Source organism: Sorex fumeus, unplaced genomic scaffold (assembly GCF_029834395.1).
Source record: "Sorex fumeus unplaced genomic scaffold, SorFum_2.1 ptg000098l, whole genome shotgun sequence".
Classification (NCBI taxonomy): Eukaryota; Metazoa; Chordata; class Mammalia; order Eulipotyphla; family Soricidae; genus Sorex; species Sorex fumeus.
Window position 1 is genome coordinate 2114016 of NW_026606155.1, and position 13805 is coordinate 2127820.

The 13805-nt window shown below is 46.2% G+C and overlaps 1 protein-coding gene and 1 non-coding gene across 14 annotated transcripts in view; both read right to left on the reverse strand.

Annotated features, from left to right (window-relative positions):
• UNC79 (unc-79 homolog, NALCN channel complex subunit) overlaps positions 1-13805 on the reverse strand; it is a 305414-nt gene that overhangs the window by 124692 nt on the left and 166917 nt on the right. For all 13 annotated transcript variants that reach the window (XM_056133512.1, XM_056133504.1, XM_056133510.1 and 10 more), the window contains 4 exons: positions 11000-11141; positions 7808-7887; positions 7571-7719; positions 4423-4580 (listed from right to left, as the gene is read on the reverse strand). In XM_056133512.1, coding sequence (XP_055989487.1) covers positions 4423-4580; positions 7571-7719; positions 7808-7887; positions 11000-11141 — 529 coding nt within the window. The remainder of the gene's footprint in view (positions 1-4422; positions 4581-7570; positions 7720-7807; positions 7888-10999; positions 11142-13805) is intronic.
• On the reverse strand, positions 874-979 carry LOC130042191 (U6 spliceosomal RNA). Its single transcript, XR_008795158.1, has one exon. It is a non-coding gene; the product is annotated as a U6 spliceosomal RNA (small nuclear RNA).

The following is a 13805-nucleotide window of genomic DNA, read 5'->3' on the forward strand; positions in this document are numbered from 1 at the left end:
CACCAGGTTTGGCTCTGGATTCTGGATACACTTAGTCTGTGTTGTGATTTGAAGTGACTGGCACTTGTGCTGGGGCTCTAGAGCCCATGGGTTTCTCTGAAACAGACCCACCCTTGCTTGCTTGAGTTCTAATAATTCAGCAAATTTATTTTAAATGAGTCCAGTCATTCTCAAAACAAACAAAGTCTCTAATAACTGAAAAGCCATCTTCTGTCCCACAAATACAATTTAATAGTTGGTTTCTGCTGCCCAGAAAGAACTGGAATATTCGTTTTGTTCTTTTCCTTCGTGACATTCAGTTCTCCTTAAACAATCTGCTCTGAAATTCACCATGATCTGTAAAGTCCACTGTGATCTTCTAGTGGTCTTTTCCAGCCCATCAACTTCTGCAAAACGACAATTATGTGCACACCTATCTTGTTTATCACAGACCTTTTATGGGCTTGAAAGTTTTAACATTTTTTGCATGTAATGACCCTGGTTTGATCCCCAACAACACATTTGGTTGCCGTAAATACCGCTTTTGGTCTTCAGCATTATAGCTCTTTATTTGCTCTCCCGTTAGCCTTTTTTAACCTCTTAAATATTACCATATGGTCTCATCAATCAATTCAATTCAATCGGGGGCTTCTCTCAGATATTGGTTGGGGGGTGGTGAGGCACACTTATCAGTGCGTAAGGGGCAACTCCTGGGTCTGTGCTCAGGGACTGCTCTCAGTAATATTTGAGGGGACCACATGTGCTGTCGGGGATCAAACCAGGGTCATTAGATGCAAGCAAAGTACCCTATCCCCTGAACAATCTCTCCAGCCTCAGGATTTTCTCTTTGTAAAGAGTAATTTTATACTTCTAACTGCTCCCATAATGAGCAGTACTTACAGTATTTCTTTCATAAATTTGTGTATCTCTAATATATAAGGCCATGCTAATCTTCTCTGTATCGTTCCAATTTTAGTATATGTGCTGCGCAGTAGGGCATTTGCCTTGCACGCACAACATGGCCAACCCAAGTTCGATTCCTCCGCCCCTCTCAGAGAGCCCGGCAAGCTACCGAGAGTATCTTGTCCCCATGGCAGAGCCTGGCAAGCTACCCGTGATGTATTCGATATGTCAAACACAGTAACAATAAAGTCTCCAATGGAGACGTTACTGGGCCCACTCGAGCAAATCGATGAACAACGGGAGGACAGTGACAGTGACAGTGACAATATATAAGGCATATATATATATATATATAAGGTAAAGGTAAAGGTAAAGGCCCTCCCATTGATCGTCGATTTGCTCGAGCGGGCCCAGTAACGTCTCCATTGGAGACTTTGTTGTTACTGTGTCTGGCATATCGAATACTCTCGGTAGCTTGCCAGGCTCTCCGAGAGGGGCGGAGGAATCGAACTCGGGTCGGCCATGTTGGCCGCTTGTAAGGCGAATGCCCTACCCGCTGTGCTATAGCACAGCGGTAGGGCGTTTGCCTTGAATGCAGCCAACATGACCGACCCGAGTTCGATTCCTCCGCCCCTCTCGGAGAGCCCGGCAAGCTACCGAGAGTATCTCGCCCGCACGGCAGAGCCTGGCAAGCTCCCCGTGACGTACTCGATATGCCAAACACAGTAACAACGAAGTCTCCAACGGAGACGTTACTGGGCCCGCTCGAGCATATATATAACTAAGAACATATCTAAGAAATTGCCCCCAGATCCTTGGAAGAGATTGGGAGTAAATGGATAAATAAACTGTTAAGGATGGAATCTCTGCATCCCCCTGCCCCCTACAATTTACCCAGTAAAACCCTAACCCCAGTGTGAATGGTTTGAGGAGGAAGGGCCCACAGGAGAGAATTTGCTTTAGTTGATGAGGCCACCATGACAGGGTTAGTATCCTTCTAAGAGGAAGAGATCCCAGAATGTTGTGTTTATTATCCTCCTCCTCTAACTCCTTCTCATCCTTCCTCTCCACTTCTTCCTCTTCTTTCTCCTCCTCATCCTCCTTTTCTTTTCTCCCTTGTCCCTCATCCCCCTTCTAAAATAAGAGAGCATCTACAAGCTAGGAAGAGCCCCTTGACCTTTGCCCTCCCAGTCTCTATAATTTCCAGAAAATGGATTTCAATTGTTAAATTCCATGGTATTGTGACGGCAGCCCAAGTAGACTAATAAATCATTCACAATTTTCACTTCAAAGTCAAGTCAGCTGGACTAAGGAGGGGGTGAGGTGCTTGCCTTGCATCCCACTGACCTCAACTGAATCCCCAGCATCACAAATAGTTCTTTAAGCACTGTCAGGGGTCAATCCTCAGCACAGAGCCAGAAAAAGCCCATGAGCACTGCTAGGGTTTGCCAAGCCCCCTCCAAAAAATAAAAAATAAATAAAAATAAATTTTAAAAGTAAAGTCAACTTGAAAAAAACTGAAATATAACATGAAAAGTTGGCAATGGCAACTACGGAGGTATGAGCTAGTGCCATGGGAGATCAGGTACTAAAGAAATGACTTTTCAGGGTCAGAGAGATGGTACAGAGGAAAGGCACTTGCCTCCCACGTAGCTGACCACAGTTTGATTCCAACATATGATTGCCTGAGCATGACCAGGAATTAGCCAGGAGTAAACTCCACACTACTGGGTGTAGCCCTCACACCCACCACACACACACGTACGCACACGCGCGTGCATGCAGAAGGAAGAATTTTTCATCAAGAGAGAGAAAGTAAAATTCAATGGTAGCATCTGAAGGACATGGAAACAGAAGTGACACAAAGAATACTTGGAGAGTACAGAACGGCCAGCCTCGGTGAGGAGGAGCCATGGGAGGACAGCAGGGTGAGAGCAGAGAGAGGGGAAAACAGGCTCTGAGAGGCTCCAAATGTTGACAGGAGTCTGAGCTTCTTTCTCTGGCACTGCAAACCCATGCACAGTCCTTGGAAAAGCAACATCCCCAGAGCTGTGATTCAGATTAGTTTGCGAACAATCTAATCCTTAAATTGGAGTGGAAGAGCAGAGTTAAATATTTGTCTGCTTTATTTGTATTTAAATGGCTGTAAAGTGTTGCCAACCCCGTGAAGCTTTGTGAGAAGGGTTATCTAATTCCCTACAACATCATGTGTTATTATGTAAACAAGCCTGGGCATCCACAGGCATTTTCGAAAAAGCAATAACTTGAGACTGGAGAGGTAGTACAGGGGTTGAGGCACTTGCCTTGCATGTGGTCCACCCAAGTTTGATCCCTGGCACCACATGGTCCCCCGAGCATCACTGAGTGTAGCCCTGGAGGCCCACAAGCACTGCAAGGTGAATCCCTGGAGCCCCCAAGCATTCCTAGAGTGGCCCAGGTAATGCCCAGAACTGCAGGGCCTGAGGGAGGGGACTCCTGAGCACTACTCAGGAGGCCTCCATACCCCCGCCACAAAAATAAAAAGCAAGAACTCCTAGAGGTGGCCAAATTTTCATGAACTGAACACTTTCTGACAGTAACCGTTAGCTCACCTAATCAGACTCCCACTTCTTTGCCAAATTTTTGGGACACTAAAATATGCAGAATTATTCCGAGAAAGCACATGACGGCAGGGAGCTGCCTCCTGAGAATGATCATTAGCAGCCTGGAATGACAGCGAAGAAGGCAGACAGGGCTGAGCAGACTCACCGTGCCCCTCTAAGTCTCGCTCTTCTCGGTACTAGGGAATGAGACCTTCCCTGTCCCAGACACGTCCCTGATGCCTCCTTGATCAAGATAGAGATTCTTGGCCTCACCCTGAAAGACTCTGAGGCAATAGGTCAAGGATGGGGTCCCAATGTCTGCATTCTTGGCAGATATCCCTACTTACTCTGATGCCAGAAGCCTATTCAATTTACCAGGTAACTGACCACTCAACCCAGGACCCACTGGAGAGAAAACAAGGGTACAAATAACAGACAACTGAGCAGGAAGCTAGAAGGGGGAACTCTGAGGAAATCCAGGAGGAGCAGCCTGCCTGAGGCGCACAGAAGAGTTTCAGTGTGGTGGCTGTGCCCAGTAGAAACATGGGAACATTGGCAAGCAGGAAATGGTACTTTAAAAAAAAAGAGGCAATGTCACAGGAGAGACAGAGACAGAGAGAAATAACAGAGTTTTCAGGACTCTGGTCCAACCCCCAGCACCGCTTGGTGCCCCAAGCATCCTTGGTGGAGACCAGGGGCCCCCTGAGAACCCCAGGTTGTGGCCCTGGTGGTCCCTGGTGCCAAAGGCCTGATCAGCACAGCATCTTTATGTCTTCATAATGAACCATCCCCAGGGTCCCATAAGCACTCCCATAAGCATGACATCTTTGGAGGCCTTCCGACCTCCAAGGGGAAAAAAAAGGCAAGGGAGAAAGAAGGCCCAGAACTAGATGTCATTACTGGCCATCTGGTCTACCTCATAACCCCAAGAGAACATTTTAAGCTAATACAGAGGTACCTGCTTCAAACCTCATCTTCCAGTCTTTGCTGTTGAAATTGCCGTTGATGATTGTCCAGAAGATGTCAGCACCATGAGGAAGGGATAGAGCATGAAGAAGGAGAGGGACAGCCAACGAAGACAGCTGGGAGAACTCGGATTTGACGACTCTCCACAGGCTGCGGGATCAAAAAGCAGAGCAGTTACAGGCATGCCAGCCTCTCTAGAGTAAAGCCCCTCCTCACCATTCAGAACTATGGTCCACAGGAGCTGGGTGGATACTGAGATGGAATGGTGCTCATCCACACGACAGGGAACTCCCCCAAGAAAGTTGCCTGTGCCTTGCTCTAGGAACATTTTTTTAAAGAAGTAACTCATGTAAATACCACTTGGCATTATTTTAACTATAAATATTTGACTATAAATATTACTGACTATAAATATTATAAACTCAGTTATATAAATGAATGATGTCTGTTTTTTTAAATCCATATTGGTCCAGATGATAGAACACAAGTGAATTTTAAACTTGAGGGTTTTGACTTTTCCTTTTATTCTACCAAAAAGTAATATCTGTTCTATGAAAGCACTCTTTCCACCTGGCAGGGCTATCAACCAAGGTTGCCCACCTTCTCTATGGGAAAAAGAAATTCTAGAGTCATCAAAGCACATGGTTCCAGTAAAGAGTGTCTTGTGGTGAGATGCAATGATCTGATACACTTTCGTCTAAGAAAACCTTTTTGGATCATTTTAGCAAATTAGTCTTAACAAACAATATAAAATAAATGATTTCGGATCTGCCTTTGGGGCAGGCTTGGGTGGTGGTGGAAAATTCAAAATAATGGTGGGAGTAAGGTACAATGGTGGTGGGTTTGGTATTGTATGTAATAAATTACTGTGAACAATCTTATAAAAAATTTTAAAATATTTTAACTTAAAAAATAAAGAGTATCTTATGGGCATGTGGGCCCACATAGGAAGGTCAGAGTAGTCCTTCCTAATCCTGATATGGCCGCTGGTATATCTCTGTCCTGGTATATCTCTATTCCACTCAGGAATACATTGTTTTAGAACTTCTATGCCACTATTCTCCACCTCAAAAATTACAGCCTGAGAAACAGCCATCCTGAGAGGTCCAAAGCTAAGTGATGGGGAGGAAAACAGAGAAAGAGACAGAGATATTCCTGTACGTTTCTTGTATTAGCCACACCTTGAAGACCACTACAGATGACAAATGTAAGTGCAAATGTCACTAAACAAATCCCGATCAATTTATACCTGAGTCATTCTAAATATTTCTGGCAAACATTTATTATTGGCTGCAAATTTTTTGCTCCTTTATTTCAAGTAATCTTGTTTTCTGTTTGGCTCCAGAGTTGACATCAGAATCAAAATGAATTGTGACTGGTAAACTCCCAGAGTGTGATTCAGAGAGTTGGCCACTCTTGGTGCCAAAGAGAAGGTACCGACGTGAAGTCACTAGTGTGGCTTCTTCCTGAGAGCACAAACTGGAGCTATGGAATGAAAAGGAGCAATTTCCCAAAACTCCATGCTTCATCTGAGAAGCACAAATCATATAATCTGGATCCAAATTCCAGTCATGATATTGGCTGGATGTATATCCAAAGTGTCAATTTCTTTACTTCTCTCAACTTCCATTTCCTCCCATGTCTGGTTGTATTGATTAAAAAGGTGTATAGAGCCTGATATAAAGCAGAGACTAAGAGACCTTGCACCGGTGGTACCCGGGGAGGCCAAGGATGATGGCTCTCGCACAATAATGAGCCCTATGAAGAAAGCAAAGGAAGTAGCAGCTCTGATCTGCACGCTTGTTAAACTTCAACTCGGTCCAAGGCAGCAAACCTTATTTAGTGACTCTAGAAACCAATTTCAGGGGCCCATAACGTTGGGTTTGACCATTCTCAGAGGTGTTCCCAATTCTCTAAGGCCACCTTGTATGAAAAGAGAGGAAGTGTCCCTTTCTCCACCTCCCTTCCTTGTTCATTATGGCTTTGGTTTCTAAATGGCACAGTGGGGACAAGACTGTATTACTTATGTAATCCAAAGGCTGAGGAACCAATAATCCATTTGCCCAATTAGATATCTGATGGTGGCTACTTTTCCAACAAAAGTGACCTCCTCGGTATACCCATCCTGCGGGAAAAGGATTCCCAAGAGTCTATCACCACAACATCCATTCCAATGGAATAGGCTCCGGAGTCCTTGTCTCACCATCCAGAAGTGATTTCCTGCCTCTGAACTGTACATAACAGTCATCGCTCCCATGGACCAGAGGGGTTCTTCCATGCCCCTGGGAACTCTGCATCTCAGTTTATCCACACTCTTAGTCCACTTTGAACTGAACTGTCTTGAGGTTTGTGTGAAAATTAGCTCTCCTTCACTCTTAGTCATGAACAAATTTGAATAATGAATTACATTGTCACCTTCCACAGATGTAGTGCTCACTCCCTTTCACACTAGACTACAAGTAACTAAAACAATACCTTTCGACAAAACCTCAATAACATTTGTTGAAAGAATTTAAAAAAATAAATAAAAATCAGTTAAGTGGGAGAGGGCCTTCACTTGGCTAACACCAAGCTAGCCTGAAACAGCCCTCTCTTCTCTTAGTGAGCTCATTCTCTCACATACAAAGGGAGAATAATGCTTTTATGATTCACTTTCAGAAGACTACAAGAGTTAAAATAATTTGGCAGGAAACACTGTATGAAAATCCAAGGCAATATTTTATCTTTTTCTTGAACATTACTGCAGCCTTTAGCAAATGCCTTATCTGATAATAGATGGAAATATTGTTAAATGACAGTTTATTGACAGTTCTAATCCCTGTAAGAAATGGAATGAGTCAGTTTTTACAGGTAAATAACTTGGTGCCTACTGAAGTTTCCTGGGGCATACTCTCTTCTTAAGCCATTGAACTTCTGGACAGCACAAAAGAAACCTGATTTTACCTTCTCTGTAGCTATAATATCTAGCAAAGGAAATTGCTATTCCTCACAGTGATATTAGAAATTTAGATAGGAGAAAATAATTAAGCTATCCTGAGAGCTGTAACCCAGATGAATTGGTCTGTTTTATTCTAATTTCATATTTACAGCAAAAGTCAAATTATAGACAAAAATAAATATAAATCCATAGGGATACATACCTTGCAATCAACATATGATCCTGAATATAGGCTAAAAATTGAGGGTGATCTTTTCTAGCAATGTATAAACACTCTCCATGAAGACAGAGAATCTTCAGACAATTGAGCATATTAAAAAGAATGTCTGGCTCTTCAAATTTAGCCATTTCCTATACAAAGAACCACATGGTTATCAAGAAATCAGAAAGAGACTAAAATGCTTCTAAATTGGCAATTTGAATATTTCCGAAAACATACCTGGAAAATGGTATATATTAGTCTTAAAGTTACTGGAAGCTGTTGGTAGCAAAACTTTCTTTCAGTATCATTCTTTATTGCTGTGAAAAAAAAGAATACAGCAAAAGTTAGCCCAGCTCTTTCTTCCCAATCCTGTTCGCAATCCTGATCATCTTGAGCTGCTCAAGATCATCAAACCAGAGGGAAAACCTTAGATCCAAACTCTATTCAGAGGTATGCTCTAGTGTTCACATTTGCTCTCCAGATTATTTGCACATACCCTGCTTTGAGGAGGTCCCTTTAATTAATCAATTTACTAAATAACTGTAATTTACAGTTGACTTTTAGGCATATAATATTTCAACACCAATCCCACCACCAGTGTCAACTTCCCTCCACCGGTGTTCCCATATTCCCCCCCACCCCAACCCCCACCCTCTCCCTGTCTGTCAATTTGATAGGCACACTACAAAGTTCTGATGGTTGCCACTTTGATGTCGTGTTTTCAGTGTTGTTGAGTCTGTGTTGTGGATATATGGCTGGGAAGTCCATTTTCTAGGATATGCAGGTGCCTCGGGTTCTGTGAAGCAGCCAAAGTCCCACCCAATACTCCTGTGATAGGCTGGTTCTGAGGTTGTATGGGGGATGGGGATAGGAGCCTAGTGCTGGGGAGGTGAGGTGGGGTTGAGACCTGAAAGGGAAGTCAGGAGGTTCCCAAGAGAAGGGAACGAGCCATAAAAGCACTCAGGAAAAGATTTATGACATAGCCTCACACAAAAAAGGGGTGTGGTGAACAAGTTGAACCCCTTCAAACTAGAATAAACACTAGTGTTTCATCTTTTTGTGAGGGTCCGTGATGCCTCTGAAGGTGGGACAGAGATGGCTGGACACGTATGTACCTGAGCACGCCAGAGGAAACCCCACAAGCTGCAACCGAATGGTGGCAAGAGTGTAAAACACATTTCACAATCGTAAGTTGGGGCAATTCTTAGGATCAGAGACTAGAGTATTCAAGCTTGAAAAAAATTTTTTTTCAGGAATGTCATATCTGACTTCTGTAGGAAATAGGTCACAAAGTGCCAAGAGCGAAAGTAGGGACTAAAGGAAGGGGCTGTCACTCACCCTAAGCCCAACCTAACCCCAACCAGACTCATAGGCAGAGCTCGCCTTGGCGTTGGCTGTGACACAGGCTCAAAGACCATGGCCCAAGGCCTATGGGGCCACACAGGCTCAAAGCTCTGAGCAGAAGCTGGCCAAACCAGAAGAAACAGAAGAAAGGTAGGGGGTGGGGGCAGGGGGGCCTCTGAAAATACTGTTTTGTTTTTTGTGAAGCAAAGTAGTTTTAAATTTTTTTAAATTTTTTTTTTTTGCTTTTTGGGTCACACCCAGCAATGCACAGGGGTTACTCCTGGCTTTGCACTCAGGAATTACTTATTCCTGGCAATGCACAGGGGACCATATGGGGTACTGGGAATCGAACCCGGGTCGGCTGCGCATGCAAGGTAAATGCCCTATCTGCTGTACTATCACTCCAGTCCCAAGGTCGTTTTTAATAACAAATTTTCCTTAGAAAGACGTGTAAGGGGAAACGGGCAGGGGAGGAGAAGGGAAAGGAATATGTGTTTAAGAGGTAATACAAGCTAGAAGAGCAAGCAAGGAGACGAGATAACGAGCTCAAAGGAGAACATGGGCTTCCCAGGACAAACCTGTTTCAACCACATCCGCTGAGACGGCAGAGAGCAAGATCGCAGCTTGAAGTGGTGGGGAGGACGGGGCAGAGGGAAGAGAGGAAGAGGGTGAACGGTCAAACAGGGGCATGTTATAACAATTGGGGCAGAAAGAGTCATTTTTAAATTGCTTTATTTGGACTATGTTCAAATAAAACATAAATGAAAGGCTCGGTTCACTGATGTGTGCTGAGGTTGAAAGTATTGATTTGCCTATAAAGAGCACAGGCTCTGAGTGCACCATCAGCAAAACCCCTGCCACTGAGGCATTAAAGTGACAGGCACGCAGCCCTGGGCCTGGGCTCGGTGAGTAATTAGTTCTAAGTAAACTGGAAACCAGTGTCCTCCTTTCAACTCTGCCACTAAGTACTTGTGCACTTTCTGGAGTTCTAATTCCTAGTCCCACATTCCAGAATAGCACAGCGGTAGGGCGTTTGCCTTGCACGCAGTCAACATGGCCGACCCGAGTTCGATTCCTCCGCCCCTCTCGGAGAGCCCGGCAAGCTACTGAGAGTATCTCGCCCGCACGGCAGAGCCTGGCAAGCTCCCCGTGACGTATTCCATATGCCAGACACAGTAACAACAAAGTCTCCAATGGAGACGTTACTGGGCCTGCTCGAGCAAATCGATGAACAACGGGGGGACAGTGACAGTGACATGCCAGATATTCCAAGAATTGGGTAAAAGAAATAACGGCTTGTACACTGTGTTTATGTTTCAGCTCCTCTAACAATCTTAATGCCCCATTCCATCCCCAGGGAAGAGAGGAAACACAGGCAGAGGTCAGGAATGAATCACACCAGCTCCAGGACCTGGGATGAGCTGTTGAACCATCCACATGTGGCTTCCTCAGCCACCACATGACCCTAAACCAGCCTGGGACCTGCCACTCCCACTAGCCTCCAGAACCTTGAAGAAAATTCCACAGCGGGGGAGCTAGAGTGATAGCACAGCGGGTAGGGCATTTGCCTTGTATGCGGCCTACCCGGGTTCAATTCCCAGCATCTCCCGAGCACCACCAGGAGTAATTTCTGAGTGCAGAGCCAGGAGTAATCCCTGTGCATTGCCGGGTGTGATCCAAAAAAGAAAAAAAAAAGAAAGGAAGGAAGGAAGGAAGGAAGGAAGGAAGGAAGGAAGGGAAAAGAAAAAAGAAAATTCCACAGCGGCATCCTTTCTCCCAGCCCAGAGCTGAGAGAACCCCACTTCTGAGCATGGACTATAGATCCCTGCTCAGTGACTGGATTCTACCACAAGCATAACCTGACTGGCTGGTTCCCTAATCTGCAGGAAGTGGTTCATGTGCACGGGTCTGTAGGAAGCCAGTTGTCTAGTCTTGGACTTGCGAGGGCTTGTCCACATGGTCAGAATAAGGGTTCTGAACAGAAAGTCAGCACCCATGGTGGGGGGGGGGGGGGCAGAGAGAACACACCAGCACACCCTCCCCCGACCCATAGCCCCTCAGCCCACTCCTCCAGAATTCACCTACCAGCATGTTCCATGGGCTCAGTGCGGTTGCCTGGGTTTTCCCCAGATTTAGTTGCGGGATTCTCCTCCTCCTCTCCTTCAGGGCCTATGAGGAACTCTGGCCTGGAAGAAAGGAGACTATCCTCGAGGCTGTCTGTGGGCTCCTGAAACAAAGACGACATGCAGCCATGTGAGCAGCCCTGCTTAGCTCAGCGGAGATAAGAAGGGGGGGGGGGGAAGTGGGGGAGGGGGGGAATAGGGGGGCCCCAGTCTACCCTGCTGCACCCAGCCCTGTGGGGCCACGGCACCTGTCTCCGCAGACAATGGCCCTTCCTTCCACTGCAGTTAAAGGAAATCTGCATGTACTATTACTTGAGTATGCTCACTCCCCTAAGATAAATATGGAAAAATCCCAGAACAACTGTTCAACCTCCTCGAACCTGCTTTCCCAGCTCCATTTTAATCGGTGTGGGCAGTTATCCCTCCCAGATGAATCCAGTGCATACACACTCTGCTCTGCCAGTACTTAATTAGCAGAGCATGATAAAGGAATCACAGAAATATGCTAGGATACAAAGAAACAGTGGCTATCCAGCAAAATCCAGGTTTTAGGAGCAAGAACTTGCTGTAACCATCGACATATGGACAGAGAAACTAGTATGTCCCTCCAGTGGAATATTTCCCATCCTTGGCAAAAAGTGGACTAGAGTGGTCGAATCTTGAGGACACTGCGCTCAGTGAAATAAACCAGCCAAGAAGGTACAAATCGTCTAAGATTCCACTTACACAAGTTGCCGGCCAGTAACAGATTCACGAGAGCAGGGGGAGGATGGGAAGGGGGTTTCTAGGGAATAGTGTTTCCGTTTTACTAAATGACTGTATCCTGCAGATCTGGTGCCCAAGCGCCCGGAGGCTCATCCCCCTTCACACCAGTATGGGGGCAAGTGCGACCAGATGCAAAGAGGGGAGAGCCGGAGCCCAGTTTCCAGATAGACTCTCGCTCCAGTTGTTCTCCTTCTTTTCTTTAAATTGCCTCTTGCAAATGACCTTCCTTTCACTAAGGTTCTGATCTGTAAGGGAGCACCAAATAAAGGGTGTTGGGAGGATCCTCCCAGGATGGGAAAAGCATGCTGAAAGTAGACTATAGACCAAACATGATTGTCACCCATTGCCTCTTTTGCAAACCACAACACCCAATAAGAGAGAGAGAGAGAGAGAGAGAGAGAGAACAAAAGGGAATGCCCTGCCACAGAGGCAGGGTTGGATGGGGGTTGGGAGGGATACTGAGATCCATGGTGGTGGAAAATGGGCAGTGGTGGAGGGATGGGTATTAGATCATGGTATAAATGAAACCCAAGCACAAAAATTTGTAAGTCTACAACTGTACCCCATGGTGTTTCACTAATAAAACTTTAAAAAAAAAAACATTTTCTCAAGAATTATCTGCACTGTACTGTAGCACTGTCCTCCCGTTGTTCATGGATTTGCTCGAGCGGGCCCAGTAACATCTCCATTGTGAGACTTGTTGCTATTGTGTTTGGCATATCAAATACATCACGGGGAACTTGCCAGGCTTTGCCATGCTGGCGAGATACTCTCGGTAGCTTGCTGGGCTCTCTGAGAGGGGCGGAGGAATTGAACTCAGATCAGCCAGGTTGACCACGTGCAAGGCAAACATCCTACCCACTGTGCTATCGCTCCAGCCCAAGAATTATCTGGACAGAACCGAACGACCTACAAGACAGAGGCAGGAGAAGAGGTGAGCTGAAATAGGACTTGACACCTAGTCACCGTCTACCTCGGCTAAGATTTTTCCAAAACAAGACAAAGATGAGATGGGTGGGGGTGACTTAGGGAACCCCTGACTTCACCTCTTCCCCTGGACCTGCTGGAGCTACAGCTGCTGCTGGGAAAACCTTAAAAACGAGGACAGCGAAGCTGTCGCAGGTGTGAAGGAAAACAAAATCCACACAGGGTATCCAACCAAATGAGGGCAGAAGCAGGAAAACCAGGGGGCCCCAGCAGGCACTATTTGCCCATCTGCCTTGCCCAAGCATGTGGCCAGGGTCCTAGGGGAGTCCCCTGGGCGCACTCTGGCGGTCACCCCAAGCCCACAGGAGGAGCAGGGACCCTGTACATGCCCCAGGTTCGGGCACCACTGGGGGAAGGAGTCAAGCGCCAGCTGCCAGGGCACAGGCTAGACAGCAGAGCACCCTGTGAGGAGTACCCCAGAACCTTCAGGAGCAGCCCCTCTTGGAGGCCGATTCAGCAGGCGCCAGGATCCTTTGGACAGATCCTTTGGACCCTCTGAAGACTAGCACCTCAGGGGTGACCAGTTGTCCCTGACATATACCAAGAGGCCCAAAGCAGGGACATGGAATAGTCATGAAAAATATCAACTTGCAATTAAAAAAAATGAAATAGAATAGGGTCTGGAGCAATAGCACAGTGGGTAGGGCATTTATTTGCCTTGCATGCAACTGAAACGCATTCTATATGGTCCCCTGAACACCGACAGGAGTAATTCCTGAGTGCAGAGCCAGGAGTAACCCCTGTGCATCGCCGGGTGTGACCCAAAAAGCAGAAAAAAAAGAGAGAATAGAACTGTAAACTGAGTCTCATAAAATTCCACAGGGTGAGCACCCAGGAAGCCCAGGCTGGATCGGCCCTACAAGTCTGGGCCCTCCTGCCTAAGCTTGATAAGTCCCGCCCTCAAATCCCCCCCTTCCACCTCTGCGGATACTCAGGGAAGACTGAGCTCTAGCGTGGAGGGTCCCGCATTGTAGCCAGGGAAACCGCACAGCACAGGGGCAAAAGGGATCATTCAT